Source organism: Parambassis ranga, chromosome 12 (assembly GCF_900634625.1).
Source record: "Parambassis ranga chromosome 12, fParRan2.1, whole genome shotgun sequence".
NCBI classification, from domain to species: Eukaryota; Metazoa; Chordata; class Actinopteri; family Ambassidae; genus Parambassis; species Parambassis ranga.
This window is the reverse complement of record NC_041032.1, coordinates 8,548,583-8,568,797: the sequence shown is the minus strand read 5'-3', so window position 1 is coordinate 8,568,797 and position 20,215 is coordinate 8,548,583. Positions and strand designations below refer to the sequence as shown.

At 40.3% G+C, this 20,215-nt stretch overlaps 1 protein-coding gene across 1 annotated transcript; it reads right to left on the bottom strand.

Annotated features, from left to right (window-relative positions):
• Window positions 1–877: 877 nt before the first annotated feature.
• On the bottom strand, window positions 878–18,089 carry sppl3 (signal peptide peptidase 3). The gene is made up of 11 exons (XM_028417260.1): window positions 17,549–18,089; window positions 8,643–8,720; window positions 7,010–7,101; window positions 6,800–6,919; window positions 6,493–6,571; window positions 5,928–6,040; window positions 4,932–5,038; window positions 4,588–4,751; window positions 4,250–4,440; window positions 4,007–4,116; window positions 878–3,629 (listed from the first exon to the last, which is right to left on the bottom strand). Exons 1-11 carry the CDS (start codon window positions 17,572–17,574, stop codon window positions 3,558–3,560), a joined length of 1,152 nt encoding a protein of 383 aa, XP_028273061.1. The 5' UTR covers window positions 17,575–18,089; the 3' UTR covers window positions 878–3,557.
• Window positions 18,090–20,215: the final 2,126 nt, after the last annotated feature.

Below are 20,215 nucleotides of genomic sequence, written 5' to 3'. Positions count from 1 at the left end.
GAATATTATTCCCATTCTGCTGCAGCCTTTTCTCCAAACTCTTGACTCAGCGTCTTTGGTCTGTCATTGAGGCGGCCATTTTCCAATTAAGACTCGTGAGATCTCTCCCCTGTGTGCCCTGCAGGAGCCCATTACCTCACTTTGATTAGCACATGCTGTTCATTTTAGTTTAATTGCTGGATCAAGGAAGGAATTTTTTCTTGTTCTGATTCTGCAATTTTCCACTCATGAACAGAAAGCATGCTGTGGAAATATTTAACACCGTTTTGTCATCATGTTGGCACATTTAGCTTAAACAACTCAAAGGCGGCTGTAAAGAAAAGTGAGGATATGATTCTGGCTGGCAGATGGAAATAGATTCATCAAGGTGTGTTTGACTTCTCCTGTGGTGCTTAAATATATTTGTACTCTATTGCCATCTGCTGGAGAAGCATGAATTTACGCATTGGGCCATTTAAACCACCACTTAACGCATGTGCAAGATGTTTTCATTCCAATTCTGCTGCCCAGAAGTGACCCAGAGATTTCATTTTAATGGGCTGGTCAGAAAACAGGTACGTATCTTAAATGTTAATTTTTCAAAAGCACAAATCATTCAGGTTCAGCTGTGGTGTTAACAGCTTCTTCTTCATTAGGCTACAGATGACATAATACATGTCCCTAAATTTAAATATCCACAAGACAATTTGCAACAGTACTTTTACACAAGTATCTCCTGTCAATTTGTTTGTGCTTAAAAAAAAACAGAAAGTTTTTGTTAATGACGCAAAATTCATCCTATATTTAACTGTTAACAGATTTTAGTCATAAATACTTTCCTCACTGATTAGTTATTTGTGTCCAATAAGCAGGAGACCCAAAGAAATAGACAGTGTTGTTACAGTTAGTCATGTTTATTTACAGCAGAATCCTGAATGAGGAGGGAGAGAAAGGGGAAGGGTTAAAAGGAGACAAAGTGTTTTAGATCGAGTGCTTCAGGATTCATGTTTCACTACACAGTTCTTAATTTATTTTATTCACCATTTTCTATACAGAATCCATTCAGCTGTTATATCAACGCTCCAGCAGTACTGTAGTCCTCTGCTGGAGGGGAGAAGTGGGGAAAAAAAAAAAAAACCTAACGCACTAAAGAAAAAAATTCAAACAAGGGGCTAAAAAGAAAACAATTTTCTATAAAAAAAGTATCTATACATATTTATATATGTATATATACACATATATGTATATATATGTATATAAATCTATATATTTTCTAGTCATGTCCATGAGGAGGTGAAGGGGTTTTGTAGTTCCATGTCAGAGTTCAGACGACTGCACTGAGCGGCATGCCGGAAGTCCCAAACCTGACAGCATTCAGGTCATAATGTTCAGCCTTTGTGAATCAGTCAGAACTGACCCATCCCAGTCTTTCTGACCTGCAGCCTGTGTCACACCCACTGATGGGAGCTCATAGGTCCAGTGCCTCGGTGTTGGCAGGCAGAGCTTGAAACTGCAGTAGCCCTGTTAATGCAATCTGAGAAATGATACACTGTACACTTAACATGCACGGCCAGATAGCATAAAAAAGTAAAAAAACAAAAAATAAACAAAAACAAAAAAAAGCCAGCATCATCCATACGTCTCTCAGACTTCCGCCGTGCACTCACTCACACTTATTCCAGTATACATCAGATATTAACCGACAAGCACCACAAAACAGTGGAAAGACAAAAGAAATGACTGTCAGGTACCAAATGGTGACAGTAGAAACATCCTGTGGGTTCGTTTTAGTTTCCAATTTTCTTATTTGATTTGTGAAGGGAATGACTGATTCATAACTCCCCCCTCTAGGTCCAAACAGATTAACATACTGCAATTTAATCACACACACTTCCACTCAATCACTCACAAATCTACACATGAATCTAACCACAGTATGTCTGACCCTCATCTGCAGGCTTAAACTCCCACAATAGTCAGGTCTTCATCGACTGAGGTGAAACACTGACATTTACAAAGTTCAGTTGTCCGTGAGCACTGGCTTGTCTTTTGTCAAACCTGATTGGATATCATCATACTCAGACATTTAGAGACGCATGGGAGCTAAAATAAAATAAGTAGCTTTTAGTGTTTCCACGTCAAATAAGGTTGTGCGCAAGAGAATTTCTGTACAGAACCCAGCGGTTCATAATAATAGTAACTGCCAACATACCTTAAGCAAATTAAACATTCATTTGTTTGAAAGGATCTTTTACATTTTCACCTGTCTGCAAAATGCCTGATAAACAAACTGTCATGTGTTTGATGCCATTTCATCCAACACGCCCAGATCAATGCAAACCTGACTATTGTCGTCATTAGCATGTTGATGATTTCAAAATAAAACCAAGTAAAACAAACGCTCACTCATGTACTCTGCTCTCACACACTCACACGCTCACACTTTAACACTAGAGCAGGAAACTAACTTTGTCATCTGCCAGCACCAGTGCAAAATAAGTCCATTGCTTTAGTCAAACGTCAGCCTTCAAATGAAGGGTGCTCACTGGTTGACTCGGCACAACTGGCAGCCAAACATCACCAAAATTCGGCTGTTGGCTGGTGTCAGTTTCCCACCCTATTCAACATGCTCCCAAACACAAATACAAACTTAAGATACCGCAAATACATGTGTACACATATATACAAATAGAAGCCAACCCCTCCAACGCTTGGGGAGGCTTAACAATTTATAATGCATCCTTTCTGTATATGCCAAGAATAAAACTTTTCTAAATAAAATACATAGTTATCTGTGAGGGTGGGGAATGAGGACAGCAGATGACCAGAGAGGAGGAGGGTGGGGCTCGCAGGGAGTGTCAGAAGAAGGGCAGGAGCGCTCAGGAGAAGCCATCACGGAGGGAGGGTGAAAGGGGGAGACGGATGGAGGGGAAGACTCTTCTCCTTTGCGGTGTCGCTGCTCCTGGGCACTGTCCTGTGCCACTGCAACACTCCACCTCTTCTCCATTTGTTTAAATCGTTCCATAACAATAATAATATTAATAATAATGACCACGACAATGCTAAAAAAATATATATAAACCCCAGCTCACAACCGTAAGTCCACAAAAAGGAAGGGGAGGTGGGGGAGGCCTGGCCCCTAAGTTCATCTGAGAGAAACAGAGATGCAGAAGAAAGAAAGAAAATGCAGAGGGGGAAGAGGCCTGATGAATGAGACGGGACATGTGTGGAAAGTGGCAAAAAAAAAGACCGAGTACAGAAGTGGGGAAAAGGAAAAAAGAGAGGGGGGTAGAACAAAAACAGCATAGGCAGGATGTGCTATAATGAAGAGGAAATAAACAGCAATGAGGAAGCGGAGATGAAATGGGGAGGCTACAGGGACCAAAGATGGGTTGTGCTGGGGCGTTTGTGATCCACACACTGGTGTCGTTCTGAAGGTTTTCACAGAAGATTGGTGGAAAGCATGAAGTAGTGATGACAACATGGCCTCACTGTGAGTGCGCCCTCTCTCCTTCCCCTCTCATTAAGGGAAAAGATCTGTGGTCTTCCCCGCGTTGGTCATTTTATCCCCGGGTGCATCATACCTCCAGGAAGCGAGAGCTGCTGGTCTTGGCGTGGAAAGGCTCGGACCACATGCGCCGCAAATCCCCCTGTGGAACACAAACACTAGTTTAGACACAACTCAGACATATTTATTGCTTTGCTGCACTTGGAAGATGAATTGTCAGATCATTTTAGACAGATACAGTTTAAAATATTTTACTTTTTTTTTTTTTTTTTTTTTTACATTTCCCCTTTTTATAGTCACATTTGTGGTGAACATTACTGTGAGATGAGATAAAAAGTTAGCATTTCAGTCAACAATCGGCAGCACCTCAAACATAAACCAGTATGTCTGTAACATTTAATGTACACTTCCTTTTAGTAAAGTTGCTGAAAAGTTTCCATTTCTACATTTGGTTTTTCCTTTCTGCTAAATATAGCAAAGCCACTGCAGCTTAAGTTCTATCTTGCAAATAAATGATACCTTCAAGTAGGCCATAGTGAGCAGAGGCAGCAGGGTGAAGGGCACCAGGTAGAGCAGAGCAGGCTGAGCAGCACGATGGATCCTGGAGGCCACAGTGGCAGTCAGCAGACCTGAATAAAAACATGTAATAATAAATATACATGAAAAAGATGGGAAACATTTTTCTAGTAGAGTGTTCAAATGTACCACAACAAAAACCATAAATCCTTGATCCATCCATCCGTCCACTGATCGATTGCTTACCCACAAAGTATCCGATGAGAGTGCAGTGGAAATAGGAGACGCGCTGCATGCGTCCGGACATGTTGCCAGGTCCCGGGACTTCCCCGGTTGCTTGCTTCTTGTAGTTATCGTAACGTAGGACGAAGCATAACAGCAGTCCCGGCATCACGATATCTCCAATGCCTAGCATGGAGAAGTGGCTTCCTGTGGAACTGTAAAGACATAAAGAGCAGAAATAAAGGTGAAACACTTCCAAACCAGAGTCCTTAAGCAAGCATAGTGACAGAGTACAGATCCACAAGATGCAGATGGATGCTCAATCCTGATCACACACTTGGCTGTTTTCATGCCAGCATTACCTAGGAAAGACCAGTTTGCCAGGCAAAGAGAGTCGGGGTACATCACGGCCCATCCCCGGCCCCAAGTGCAGCTTCCTGGACAGAACGTCTATGGGATTTTCAGCAGGTTGGGTGGCAACTTTGACCATCACATTACTATTGAAGATGTAGGCTGAGAAAAACACCTGAAGGCAGACAGAACAGACGGTTTTTGTTTTGTACGTGTGTAAAATGCAACACAGCAGAAGGTACGAACTCAGGTGTATTGAGACCTAATCTGAATTATTATTTGGTGTGAACTGAGTGATGTTTTTTTTTACATCAGCTGTAATGCAGGTTAAGTTTGGGGTCAGAGAATATCTTACCCAGAACACATCATAAATGAGCAGTCCTGACAGCAGCAGGCAAGACACCTTCAGACTGGGGAGTCGCACAAAGGCTATCATGGCAACACACAAGCCCATGGCTAAAGCTGCAGAGGGAAAAACACACAATAGTTTAAAACACAAGTCCATATTTGGGGACAAATGTCAGCAGAAAAAGAATATAATCCCAGTATAAAGAATCAGATTTTCACTTTCCTGTCTGGTTGAATAACTCTGCTACAAGTTTTATCTACAAGCTTTGATGGTAATCATTTTTCTTAGCCGCATCGTTCACTCAAAGAATGCAAGCCAAAGAGTGAATCAAATTATTGAAAATTATTGCACATGTCTTTTTTTGGAGGGCAGCAGTGGCTCAGTGGTGAGCAGGGTTGTCCAATAACCGGAAGGTCGGCGGTTCGACCCCAGCTCCTCCCTAGTCATTGTTGTGTGTCCTTGGGCAAGGCACTTTACCCGCATTGCCTCCAGTGCACTCACTGGTGTATGAATGCGTATGAATGAATCGGCGGTGGTCGGAGAGGCCGTAGGCGCACCTTGGCAGCCACGTCTCCGTCAGTCTCCCCCTGGGGAGCTGTGGCTACCACTGGTAGCTCACCACTGCCACTGTGTGAATGTGGTGTGAAAGAATAATGCATCTCAATGTAAGCGCTTTGAGTGCCTGCCCAACAGAGCAGAAAAGCGCAATATAAGACCAATGCATTATTATTATTATGTTTCTCTGCTTGTCAGTCATTAACTTTTGACAGGTGAGCCCAAACATCAGTCAACACAACCAAGTACATTCTTCTGCAACTTTATTAAAGCGTGTCATTGAGCAATGTCTTTTAGTGTGAATCACATACTCCCAGCAGTTTAGCATCTTATCTGTGATTCTAATAATACTCAACCTGCTGCAGAACTGTTCTGTATGAACTTTCAAACAAGTTGTTGTGTTATACACTCGGTCCTGGTAAATGAAAAACCTAACACAAGACGCACCGTCCATGAGTAGCCAGTGTCCAGTCAGCACCCAGATGAGCACCAACATGACCGAGAGTGAGAAGGACAAGAGTTCAGCCAGAGTGAAACGCCCACAGCAACCAAACGAAATCCTGAAATGAGGCAATACACAAAGAAGAAATGAACCTGGAATCGGCTGGAGCTATTCATAAGAAAAAATAACTATCATAGTCTCTAGAATGAAAGCTTGAAAGACGATCACATTTTTGTGGAGTAACGTGTGTTCTTTTATGAACTAATTGTATATCCCTTCACCTTTTTTTGGTTGCCACATGCACTACCACCATCGTCAAAGTGGTGACACCTATGAGTCTTACACTGGACTTTCCTACTGACAGAATACAAATCCAGTTTTCCCCCCCTAAGAATCACATCCTCAACTCGGAGAATTAATTAGTAAGCAGTCGAAAGCAGCACAGAAGCCTTTGACTCCTTCCTTTTTCCTAAACTTGAGTTTATAAATATTTTCAAGGCATACACAAAACAGCATGAAAGAGCTGGAGCAACATTTACAGAGAACAAAGAATCCACATGATTTCCTTACTTGTTCTGTGGGGAGCAGGGTCTGGTCAGATACTGGCACATTGGCAACAACAGGAATGCAAATGCAATTGTTGCAAGAACTGAAGAGAGGAACAAAACACAGCAGTGAGATCAAGAGTCTAATACATGTAGAGTGCTTGCTCCAGTCATTTCTTTGAGTTTAATGGGGCAGCTAATGGTCTTCAGTTTCAATAATCAGCACAGTAAAGGGGTCCTCCCAGTGCAGAACAACTGGAGAGAAATGTAAAAACCTTATGGTAATTATGCAGCTGTAGCGCTCTTGTGTAATGGTTAAGGGTAGCACTTACCTGCAGTGCAGATGGTGAAGACCACCTGTACCGAGTCAAAGAAGAAGAACATCACTAGCAGAGACACAGATGCTCCTATTGGCAGAAACAGGGCCTGTGTGGAGTCTATAGTCTGAATGCCTGAAAAATAAAAATCAAGCGTACACATGAGAAACAGAATGGTCAATCGATTATCAAAGAAAACAGTCTCTCTTTGCATGTAACACTTACTGTTGTTTGTGTTGCTGTTATTGAAAGACCCCGTTGTTGAGGTGTTTCCATCTTTATCCTTCTCCTGGTTCTCACAATCCATGTTTAATGACCTGCAGGAAGGAGGCACAGGGAGAGAGGAGATATTTAGGAGCTTTTAAAGCATGTACACAGTCTGTTATGAGGTAAAAAGCTCCGTGTGGCAAACTCAAATGTCCTGCGCCAATTTTACTGTGAAATTATTTGAATACAGCCCTCACATATAAGAATATTTCTGTCGATAGAAGATGACACATTTCTATCCTCTGAAATATTAAGATAGTGACTCAATGTCTCACACTGTGTAGGAGTTTAATCAATTTGTGAAAAAGTGAAATATAGACACAAAATAACCAAGCGACAGCAAATCAAAGGATGATTACACAGTGCAGGCTGAGTGGAGGGGAGATCTGTAAACTTGAAGCGAAATGTTGCTTTACACCGACGCTCGAAAAGGTGTCTCACTTGAATCAATTCATAAAACACACCCAACAGATAAAATGTAAATCCAACAATTTTACAAATGTAACCAAATTAAAATTCAACTACAAGCTTAAAGTAGATAAGATAAGCAGCTTGTGGCACCAGTTGCACACTCCCGTTCCCCTAAAATATTCCACGAAAGGCAGGGGAAAAATTAGATAATGTGATTAGAAACGTTCTAGTCAAACTGAAAAAGTGGGATATAATTCATGTTTTCTTTAAGTACTTATCTGAGGAATGTTAAGCAGGCTTTTACACTGCCTGACATATAGTAAATATATCCAAACCTATCAGCTCTTCCTAGCTCTCTCTTTCAGTAGGAATTCTCATCTGAAATGAATGTAGCAGTAAAAAAAAAAAAACTGCCTGAACGTGTATTTTTATTGTATTTAAAAAAAAACAGGCACATTTTCTCCTCCTGCCACCATTTTTCATCTCTAATAACGGGTCAATGACAGAAATGTAACTAGCCTCTCAGCCTTAAAAGAAAACCCCTAGCAGGCCATTTACCTGGCAATAAGGCCCTTATGAAACTCTCCTCAGTGCTTTGGTAACTCTAATGCTACTAAAGCAATCGAAACACCATTATGTGCATCATCTCAGTGCAACAACACATGCAGTACTGTTTACAGGAAACTGAGCAGCATTAAATGTGTCCCAAATTACCAAGATGTATGCTGGACCTTGATAACAGGGCTATAAAGAAATTATATTTTTACCATAACACTAAACACAATATGTTTTTTTTATTTATATTTCTTATGTTTCTTGTAGCCAGAAACTAGACTCGATAAAAGCATCTCACACAAATGTTTTGGTGAGTTGGTTAATGGCCAGAATACACCGTGCGATTTTTTAGCAATCTTATAAGACCATTGCATGACACGCTATGCAAGGTGGATCTAATAAACTTTGGTACAATGTCAAGTTTGATGCGTGCAGATTGTACGATGACCATTTTCTGAATCGCAGGCGATAGCAGGTTACAATGTACGTCAATATTCAACGTCATCAGTAGCTGTCATACTGTCATCCTAAATTTCTGACACTGCTAGAAGGTTTTACTGGTGATGTGAGACAAACAGAGCATTCGTTTGAGTGCTGAGGTACTTATTTATTTATTGAGACTCACCTGAAGCTGCCATAGACGATGAGAAGAATGGAGATGAGGAAGGTGGACACCTGGCTGGAGTCAACTAGCGAGTACGCCCTGTTGAGAAGAGAAACATGGCGCCTGTTATCCAAGGAAAAATAATTGTGCAAAACCGTTACCACAACAATTGTTGTCATCATAATCGACCACACTCTTATTTAAAAACAAAATTGTTGTTCGAGTGTAATTCTCCTCTGATGTGAACAGTCTCAAACACATTCTCCTTTTTAAATGTATTGCTTCTTTTTTTATTGTGTGATATTCCCATGACATTTTCAAGGTGTTCCTGGGTTTTCCTTAAGCCAAAGGAGCATTTATCTAAGACGGTGTGATTAGCAACACGAGGCACACAGGCAGTGAGACGTATGTTGAGCCAGTAAGATGGACCTAATTGCAGGCGCTCTTTCTTTAACAAAGAAATATGAGCTTCAAAACCGGTAAATTAGAAGGTCAGAACATCCAGCTCTTGAAATTGTTCAACTGTGGTGAATTATGTAAATATTCTTTTCACTCAGAATAAAGGTGGTTTCCTGCTGGATTCTACTCTATAATATAAGCAGAAGGGTGCACACCCATACACACTTACAAACTTTGCACAGTTCTTTCCATGTTTTATATCACCATGATGGGAAAAAGAATGTATTCAACTGTTATTTAAAGTCAATTATTTGAGATACACCTGTAGCAAATTTCAACAACCAGAATTGATGTGGAGCAAATTTCATTCTAGGAATTAGGATTACAAATACAGACTCTATATAAAAGTAACTGTAAGCTAAGCGAGCAGTATATCAATTACACAGCTAAGACTTAGCATTGTGTGTATATACGAAGAAGTGGGTCAGCAGAGTTCATGGAACTATTATCACACTAAGGAAACATAATAGACTGAAGAAATAACACATGATGATACCATATTACATGAAAACGCTGCTGCGCTGCACAGTGCTAAACATATTCTGTCCCCTGGAGATCAGTGAGCTTCAAACTACACACAACAAAGCAGCGGAGAGTGAAACAATTCGATAGTAAAATCAGAATTGCAAATTTTTTTGTTGAATTTTTCAAAAGAAGTGGAGAAAACAAGTTATTGATTATAAAAGTCAATAAGGCAAAGGGGGATGCAGAGTCCTAGGCACATTGGAAACCATGTACCAAGGACAGAGGTTTTGGCTCTTAAACATTTTTTAGTTGATCCTCCTATGCATCAGATATCTGCAGAGCTAGAAAGGTTTAGCTACCTAAAAGATCACAGTTCAATAGTGGAAATGGTATGTACTAATGTGTAACAGTATATCCACCACAACAGAATCCTGCCCTGAAACAACCCAAATATTTACCCCAACACAAACATAGCTGAAACATGAGCAGGATGAAATTCTGTCAACACTGCTAATATAAACACTCTTGCACTAGATTCCTGCAAGAAGGTCACGTCTGTGTCAACTTTACATTACAAAGTACAACAGAGCAGTTGGTGATTATTGCCAGTTATCTGTGGTCGTCACTGAAATGTTACCAAAATAAAAATAACCAGCCGTGAATTAAGGACAACATAATACAAGAAATATGCTCAAAGTTGCCGAATGCACATGGTTAGCATCTAATGCAGGACAAACAAAGCTCACGGATGGTTTTGAAAGGACTAAGGATCTAAATTGTCTCTAGGTTTTCAACCCTAGCATTTATATACATTTAATTCCTGCGTTTCAGCATTAATTGACCACAAATGTGTATTCTGGTGTTGAAAGTCATGGTGTGTAAGCAGCAAATTGTTCTCATATCAACTATCTGTGGCTTTGACATAGTCCCAACATGGCATGCAACCATATAAATGATGGCCTTTCTCCAGGCCAGAACAACGATGGCATTGTAATATGCCTGTCTTTGGTTGAGGGGTACAGATGTGACCCTTCCCCTGACCTGTAAGTCTCCTGTCACTCTTGTTGGCAGCAGTTAAAAGAAAATCAGCTCTGTACATGTGTCAAAGCTGTCCATTTTTATTGAAATTAAAATAATGTCTTAAAATGCGCTGGACACAAATATTTGTTTTTTTTTCGGTGTTGCCTTTCAACTTAAAGCACTGTAAAATGTGGAAATATACTAGTATCTCAACTTAAATGCAGACATCCCACACACTCACAGACCGGCAGTGAATGTCATGCAGCGATGCTGTTACAAAACAACATGCAGAAGACCTCAGCTGAGTGGGAATACTTTAAACTGAAGAATGATGAGACATAGGCAGGGTGCCAAACATGCAGTTTGAAAAGTAACCTACCATGGTGGAATTAATGAATAATTTACCTAGCTCAGTTCTCAAGGAGAGAATAAAATGACAAAAATCTCCTCCCAAACAAACAACTAGCACTGGACTGAACTAGCATGCTACTTTTGCTAAAAACTCAACAATGCAAAGCGCAACATCGGCATTGATGCAAAATCACATTTCTTTGTAAAACATTCGCTTATAGTTGTTGCAAGCTATATTAGTGTTTAACTGCTATATTTACATCCTGCTGTACATTTCTCCCTTTACTTTTTTCATGGTGAGCTGGCCATCTTTTAGCAACTATGTCCTAGCTATAGTAATGCAGCAAAGAATGAAAATAAAGGGTTTTCCTCTGCAACATCCAGCATCATGCAGGTTTTAGTTCTCATACCAGCCGAACCTAACAGTAACAATACATCACAATCAATGAATGTCATTGAACTCTCTGATAATAACTCATTTCAATGTCCACTTCCTCGCTAAAACATATGATGTAGATTAATTCAACTATATAAAATATATATATATATATATGAAAAACCAACACAGCACAATCCTTCATGCAGGTTCTGACTGGCAACCCTAATCCTTTCCTAATGTGCCTCTGACAGTAACTTCTACATGGCTTTGTACCACAATCTTGGTGTGAAAGTGGCAACTAAGAAAAGCACTGTCATGTGATCCATTGTCAATTCTAAGGAGACAAAATTAAAAGATAAAACAAAAGTAGTTAACTGTTTTTAGCAATGCGTTATCACATTGAATGTGACACATTAAAAACAGACAGGCACATGTACAGGTAAAGGAAATTTGAGTATAAAAATGGTATTATAGCAACCCTGGGTTGCATTTCTTCTTTTCATCCCCATACTGATAAAACAGCCCAGCACAGCCAGGGTCCTTCATTGTGAAACTAAGCAAGCAAGAACTTTCTGTCCGTTTCATTCATTCAGTCGTAGAGGAATGACTACAGGGTGTCTAGGTGGGGAGAGGTAGCGTGTAGTTCATTGTGGAAAGAGGACACCAGGACAAAGCAGCATCATGTAGCTTTGCCCTGGTCTTCTTTGTCCAACACAGGCCTCTACTTAATGACTGAGAGACACACTTGGCAGACACACATATCAAATTATAATGGGGTCCGGTATACTTGACTCAAAATGTAGGTGATAACAAACGATACACTTGGTCCAAATATGACACCCTAGATTGTAACTTATATGGGTTACAAGCAGTTAAATAATAATAAACTGATTAGGAAACTAACCATGTTTTCCTCCACACTGACACTAATGATGTCACTGCCTCACTGTCAACACAGCATGCTGCTAGACAGCCAGTTTAATCTACCACAGACCTAATTCATATTCTAGCATCGAACGGGTTTGTCTGAATTCAGTGCACAGAAGCCTGTAGAACATGGTTGAGATAGATGAATGGAACATTTAAAAACAAAATACAATCCCTGACTGTTGAGGGTTGGATGGCAGCCGAAAGTGCCATAAGACGTCCTTGTTCACTGACAGACTAGGTTTTCAATAACACAATTCCAATACCATCCTCCATCAAACCAGTTGCATGCATGACTTGACCACTAAGGGCCAGGTCAACAGTGACAACAACTGACAACTGTGAGAAGAGATGTTTTTCCAAAATGATACATTATTCCACTCTGTCCTCATACACACAGAGCCTACGGGATGATGTTACTTAATGTCACTTACACATTTAGTTACCGTTTTTTGTTTACAATAGCCACTCAGTGCTGCCTATCTAATTAGGAAGTAGCATTTACCTGCTTCTAATTTCTAGTTAAATTATGAATGCAAATGTTTATGTCCATCATAAACAGGAATGCCATTTGTGATCAGCTGTGAACTCTTTGTTTCCTGAAGAATAAGCTGACCTCCCCATCATTTCTACTTCGGTGTGCGTTTACACCCCCATGTGTTATCTTTTTCTTTAATTGAATTAGAGCTGAAAAGACATACAACACAGATGTGTAAAGAATAAACTGATGTAGAGAGCATAGGAGGTCAGGTGCCGAGTCAAGCCTACTTGACATGTTACAATTACAAGGTCAATGCCTCAGATCAAATCATAAGGTATGAACACAGAGATCTATACCAGCTCATGGTTGCAGCTATCAAGTCTAATGTCAAGGACAAAGCATTTTGAGCACCATGTGTGAAAGTCTCAGCATCAAAATTTGAACCGACTCAGACTGCCGTCTCTCCAAATTACAACTAATTGGGCTTTTAAGATGTGACGGATAATCTTAGTGGTACTTCTGTTCAGGACACAGGCAACAGGTGCTTTAGTAATCCGCCAGATTCAAACAGGTCAATGTGTACGCTCTAAAGTAGAGAATTTGGCAGCATTGGCTCTGACTGTATCGTATCTTCTTCTGCAGACCACCTACAAGTCTGAAGAACTGGAACAACTCATTCACACTGGATACAACTGCTTAGTTGCAAAAACTGGATTATATTAAAGGTGCAGATTCAACAGATCGACATCACCTACTGAGGGGGTTGTGTGAATGATTAGTTGATAAGTCAGTGACCACAAATGCGGATACTAAAGTGGACTGCACTGTGGACAGACTTAATAATAGCATTGTAGGATTAGATCTTAATAACCATGTTCCCTGACACCGAATGGTCTTCTTACATTCATTAAAGACATTTCTGCATTTTTGATTCAGTCCAGACCGTCAACAATGGTCTCATTTAAAATATAACTGCTGTGACATAGCTTGGTATGTCAAAGGATGTGTATACCCTATAGAATGACAGGGACTGTGGCAGATTAATTAACGAGAGCAAAAAAAATTTAAGAGCTGACTTCAAACCTTCTCATTACTTCAACAGATATGTCTTGTTGGGATTACAGAACAGGAAATGCTAACGGCCTCTGCTTACGTCTGTAAGTGTTTTACAGCAACATATAAAGGTCACTGTAAAAAAGCACATTCTGGAAGTGCTGTCTGCACATAATAGTCTGACAGACTGAACAACAATAACAAGCTGTTGGCAGAATACAACTTCTTTTTGATAAAAATACATTCTCAGTAAAATACTGAAGCTTCCGTGCAAACTGATTACTTAACATCAGTGCAACGACTAGAGTTTTCATTACAGGAAGTGACACTTTCACAATTTCGCCTACAATGCGATGGTTAAAAAGTTGACACTGACAGCTGCACAACTTAAAAGTGAGGAAGAGAAACTGGAAGCAAACTACCAGCGTCATTAGAATTCTGTGTTCAAATACCTGCTTAGTCCAACAACATTAATAAAAGAAAGTGGAGTGTTTATGCCTGTGGCTGTTTAATTTAATGGCTATAGTTTCAAATTGCATAATTGGTATTTTAAAATGCTCACAAAGAACTGTTATGTGAGAGGCACATCACAACTCCAAGGGTGCTTACATTACTGCTTTCAAGAAATTGGGACCACAGTCTAGTGTTCACCGGCTCAAGATGCTGTCATGAGTAAGCCGACCTGTCCCCCCTCCTGCTCAACAGTAATGGACAAAGTAATGAAAACTATTACCAATAGTTATTGACATGAAACGTGCTACGAAATAAAACATTTAAAATGTGGAAGATGTACCAGGGTATCACTAATGCTGAGGAAAACCCCTATCATCCAAGCAAGTGTGATCTCATCAGCATCTCTCAACCACATTTACCAAATCAGTTCACTACACTCCAGTATAGAGATGAAGTCTGCTTAAACTTCTAAATGTTGTGAATAGGGCTGCAATTTTGATAATCGAATACTCGCCAATTATTTTATTATTTTATGATTATTCAAGTACTCGGATCACACGCGAATCTCATAGGTTTCCCCTAAACACGGCTGCAGCTAATAACTATTTCCATAGTGGACACCTTCTTTGGACCGCTGCTTTGTCTTTGCTTCAAACCGCGCCCTCCTCCATGCCCGGCGCCAAGACAGCGTGTGCGTGTCACACTGACCTACAAAAGGCTCACCTGGGCTTCGAACCTTGGGCCTCTTGCACCTAAAATGCTGATCATCCCACTAGCCACGACCCGGAGATTCATCCTGATGATGTCACTAACGAGTCATCGAATAATACATTAGTTGTCGATGCATTCTGCCCTCAAATATTACTCGAAGACTCGAATAACCGCTGCAGCCCTAGTTGTGAAACTAGGGCTGCGCAGCAGGGATAAAAGTACATGTGAATGATCCATTTGGCTGCACAGAAACAACTGTTGCCTCCTTTAACAAAGCAGCTTTGATTAGGCTTAATCTACACTGCCACCTTTACTCATGACATTTGAACTATATCTGGCACAATAGATGGTAGCTGTCCTTAATGTTAGCCTGCGCATTAACACAAGGCGCTTCACATTCACAGCCCCGCTTTATGATGTTACTCTGTAGGGGAAGCTGGTTAAAAAGAAAAAATATTTGAAGTAAAACTCTCTCATTAAGTGAAAAGACCCAGAACACCTTCAGCCTTGCTCTACAGCATGGCAGTCACAGCTGGTACAGAACAACACTGAAGTTGCTAGAAGGTGCATTTCTCTCTTTTACCGCCTGCTTTGATGGAGGCTAGTGTTGTTTATGTTTTCTGTTTCACTTTGTACTGAGCAACACTTAGGAGGACATAACACATTATGTTTCAGATACAATATTCACCTGGTATTAGGATACAATCTGAACCTGCATACAGTATCTGGATGTGGAAAAGCTTTGAATGCACACAGTAAGCATAGTGATGGGACTGAAGTGAGAAGACATCTGTAGATGGATTGGCTTACTGTGAAAAGATCTCAACCAGGCGTAAAAGGCATCTGTACACAGTGATGACCAAACAAGTTGAAAGACTATTTTACTGCAGCGTTAATCAATTCAGCAAAAACAGCAAGGCAAAAAATCACAAGAGGCAGCATACCGTGTCCCTTTATAGACTCATTTTTTGCCTTCATGGATGCTTTTATCGGTGTCAGGGCAACCAAACTAATTATTCCAATCACATACATGTATTGGCACCTAATTTGAATTTTGATATCCAATCACAACGCAGGCAAAATTAAAGTCACAACAATGCTAACTCTGGTGTCTAACTTGAATGTAATCACCAATGAGGCAGTTACCTGGTAATTCTCTCCCAGTAAAACTAAACATTAACATTATTCAGATGTTACCAAAAAAATGTTGTGAGACCCAGAAAGTGCATTTTCCATTCATGGCCGTCTGTAATTCCTGATAGAATGAGCGTTGTTTCCTGCCTGCTGGATATTGATAGTTACAATTGATGTCACAACAATCGCCCCCTCCCCACACTACAATCAGGTCAAATGTGACCTAAAAAAAGAAATAAATGACCAATGAGAAGTTAAAAATATGCATTATCTGCACTGGTGATAATGTGTTGGCTTGGCTCTTCCACAAAATAGAAATATTTACCATGTGTGGACTGTTTACTGCCTAACCTTAATGCTTTGTGGCAGAATATTTATGAAAAACACTACTGTGTTTACAGAAATGTAAATTACTTGGTATGTCTGATCTCAAACATAAATCCATCAATTGTTTTTAACAGAATGTAAAAACACTGGAGAAACAACACTCAAGTGTGGAACACTGTATATCTGTGGAACACTACCATTCAATGAACCTTCAGCAGCTTTTAGGTAGAGGTAAGTTTGAACTGCCAATGACCAAGACGATGTTGTTCTAAAAATGATCACAACACTGCATCCGTGTTGACAATTTTTCACATGAACTACCACGGCTTCATAAATTAGCATGACTCTTAAGAATGTGGTCGTTTTCATTGACGGGGACAACGCATTTCACTGATCATATCATCATAGTATGCTTCGCTTAATCCATACTTCACCTAACACTAAAATTCGGCTACAACGCTAGCGTAGCCTTGAGCGTGTAAATCATACCTATTGATTTCAAGCACACTTAATGTGGCAACCTGTTGTATGTCACCATACGGAAACTTTGTGATATTACTGCGATGCCACTTTAGCACTCCACAGCGGAACCTTTGTTATTGTGGGTAGAGGGTCGACGACTTATGCTAACCAGCTAATCAGCTAACGCTAATTTGTTGGCACAGCTAGTCAACTAAGCTGCTCGACACTGTCATGCTATGCTGTTGATTCTGTACAAATTACGTTTTTTTCAGAAAGCACTAATCAATATTATGAGCAAATACATCATTTGCAAACGGCCTAACCAAATGTGATTAAGACGTTAACAAGGTAGCTAGCTCTTTAGCATTCGCTCACAATAGCACCATTGGATTTGACCGACGCTAGATAACGTTAGCACAGCATCAGTTGGTGCTGCTGATTAGCCGCTGCTAGCTAGCAGCAGCAAGCTAAAGCTAGCTGTTAGCAATATCTGGGCTGCAGGGAAAAATAATTGGATCTGTAACATTTTGCGTAATAGACAGGGTAAATTCATATGAAAGCGACCACCTGAAAAGCGAAGCCCTTCTGTGCACGAACAGAAATATAATTCATTGGTCTAATGATCTATTACAATTAGGCTGGGAAGTAGCAGCAGCTAGCATTGGCTAGCTACTAGTCGGTAGCGCAACGCCTGTGCGCACTCACCAAGATGTGTAGCCTTGCTCCGCCATATCGCCAAAAACAGTGGGTTCCGCGACTGTGGCTAACACAGATTCAGGTCCCGGTGACAACCCGTTGGGACCTGGGAGAGGTTTTCTGCTTTTCCTTCACAATCCGACGTCCTAGCAGTTACTTTTAGGTGACAACATGACGATACATCCCGGCGGCAGCTAGTAATCACTAGCTGAATATCTTGCAAGTGAAATGAGAATGACGGTTTGCTATCGTTAGGTGGACAAGACAAAGCACCCCGACAAAAAAACACACAGATGTTATTTTCGTCGGTTTCGCTAATGTCCTGCCGTCACCCCAGCCGAGGAGGCTCGGTATCCAACGATGCTACACCCACTGTATATCCATATTCAGCCTAGTGTGTCCAGAACAAATTCGGATATTCCTCCAGTCTGCACCCCTAGCCGTTATGGAAGACGTTCAGCTTTGTTTTCTATGGCGAGAGAGTCCACGGGAACGCGCAAAATCGCCCTGCTGTAGAGGTTTACAAGTAGGACGTGCACTGAAACGCTTTCATGCGCTGCTCGCACTGGTTTCCCTTCAGCTGAGAGCAGTGCACCCAATCACACACACACCTCCAGCACAAACCACGAGCATTACGTCGATTGTAATATGTTATAAAGCGCGGCTGTAATCTAATTATGAGCCCATCCGTTTCATATAATCACACTTTAATTACGGCAACACATGAAAAATGATAACATCACAATATTAAATTAATTGAAATATCTATTAAGATGAGAACAGGCTATATAATGTTTAGAAGCATTAAAGCTATTACTTTATGATATTTGCATGAGGTCTTTTTTAAATATTATTTTTGTAACGAGAGATTCATCCAGCGATTAAAAGGCTAACTACATCACGTTTGTATGAATAACTGTGTTGCTATGAAGATGTAAAAGTTATATTTAATAAAACAATAATTTATATAAATTATATTTTTAGGAATTACTGCACAATATGACTTTTTCCCCCACTATTATTTTATTTTAGCACCAGTTTAACATTTAAAGTGTTAATATCTTAGCAGTAGACTCACCCTGTAGCCTTAACAGTAAACAGTATAAATGAAAGTCCAAACTGTTGTCATTGAAATCAAGGTTTGTTTACTTTGGGGAAAACACAGAGACAGTTCATAACAGGCGGTATTACTGATAAGATGAAGTTATCATTTACATAAAAGAAATGCTGATCCTCTGCTGAAGGACCTACATGTGCTGAGTGAATTCAATCTGTCCATTAGATGCTCTTAAGTGGATATTTTTGGCCAGATGGTGTCAACAGAGGAAAGGTCAAGGGGGTCACCTAAAACTTTAAGGACTCATCCTTGGGGGGAGGAGGCATGCAAGCAAGTCCACAGAAAATTCACAATTTCTGGTGTATCTTCTATAGGTGGTACCTCAGTCAGATCACCATGGCAACGATTAATAGGCCAATCAGCCACTGGCACCATGGCTGCATCATTATTTACACCTGACATGACATACACCTTTCAAAAGTTTGGGGTCACCAGGCCAGTTCTATAGCTTCTCTGATCAGCATAACAGTTCAGCTGTGATAACATAATTTCACAGGAGTTTTCTTATCATCGATTAGCCTTTTTATTGGCTAACACAGTGTACCATTAGAACACAGGAGTGATGGTTGCTGAAAAATAGAATAGTCATGTACCACATTAACAATGTCTACACTGTATGTCTGATTACTTTAATGTTATCTTCATTGAAAAAAAACATTTAAAAAAAATAAATAAAGACATTTCCAAGTGACTCCAAATTTTTGAAGGGTAGTGTATGACAGCTTTAAACACAGCATTTGTTTTTATTAGTAGAAAAAATTATATATTTTCTTTTCATACTTGTAGTCAGGCAAGTGTACTGTGGCAGGGCCATACATATGCTCACCTGTGGCTGGAGGGCCAGCTACCCCTTGTACTGGTACTCATGCATTTATGAATGACTTCAGTGCTGATGGAATGAATTCACTGTGTGCTAAAATTCAGGCAAAAGCATAAAATAACATATTTTCATTCAGCAGGGTGACAACCATAGGAGTATATCTAAAGCAGGCAAAACAACCACCCATCATTAAATGCAAAGAATTCCCATTAGTTGTATTTTTTACTTTATAAGTGAGCAGAGCCCGGGGAACAGAAACATGTCTGACACATGGAATGAATACTGTAATCTTGCTTAAAAATTAAAATTTTTTTCTTCGGGCTTAGCTGATGCCAGATAACACTGTGTCCTCCCTGTAGATAAAAATGACATTAGGGTTTAGAAAGGGGTCAGTGGGATTCCCTCTAGCCGAAGAGTGTGGGGATTACAAAGTCTGCAAAGAGCTGCTTTTCTTACAGATTATGTACAATCTGTTCTCAGCAATAGAGCCTGCACATTCACAAGATACAATAACAGAATTAACTGAAATCCTTATTAATTCACGGGCCACTGAGAGCCTTTTCTAGCACCCATCAGCCTGTCCTGGGAAACAGATTGGGTGCAGGGATTCCACTTCTAGCTAGTCTGTACCTTTTTTTTGCAGCTGTTGGTTTGTTTCTGCTTCAGGGTCAGCTCAGAAACACTCTCACACACACACCATCCTATCTTTATGGACACAAGCTGGAGGGGCGGCTTTTCT

Bases quoted from the DNA above. Each gene is read 5' to 3' on its own strand.
- sppl3 (XM_028417260.1), bottom strand. From the start codon at position 17,574: ATGGCGGAGCAAGGCTACACATCTTG. The intron at 8,721-17,548 runs GTGAGTGCGCAC...TCTTCTCAACAG, and splicing joins GAGCAAGGCTACACATCTTG to GGCGTACTCGCTAGTTGACT. The intron at 6,572-6,799 runs GTAAGTGCTACC...TCCTCTCTTCAG, and splicing joins CTTCACCATCTGCACTGCAG to TTCTTGCAACAATTGCATTT.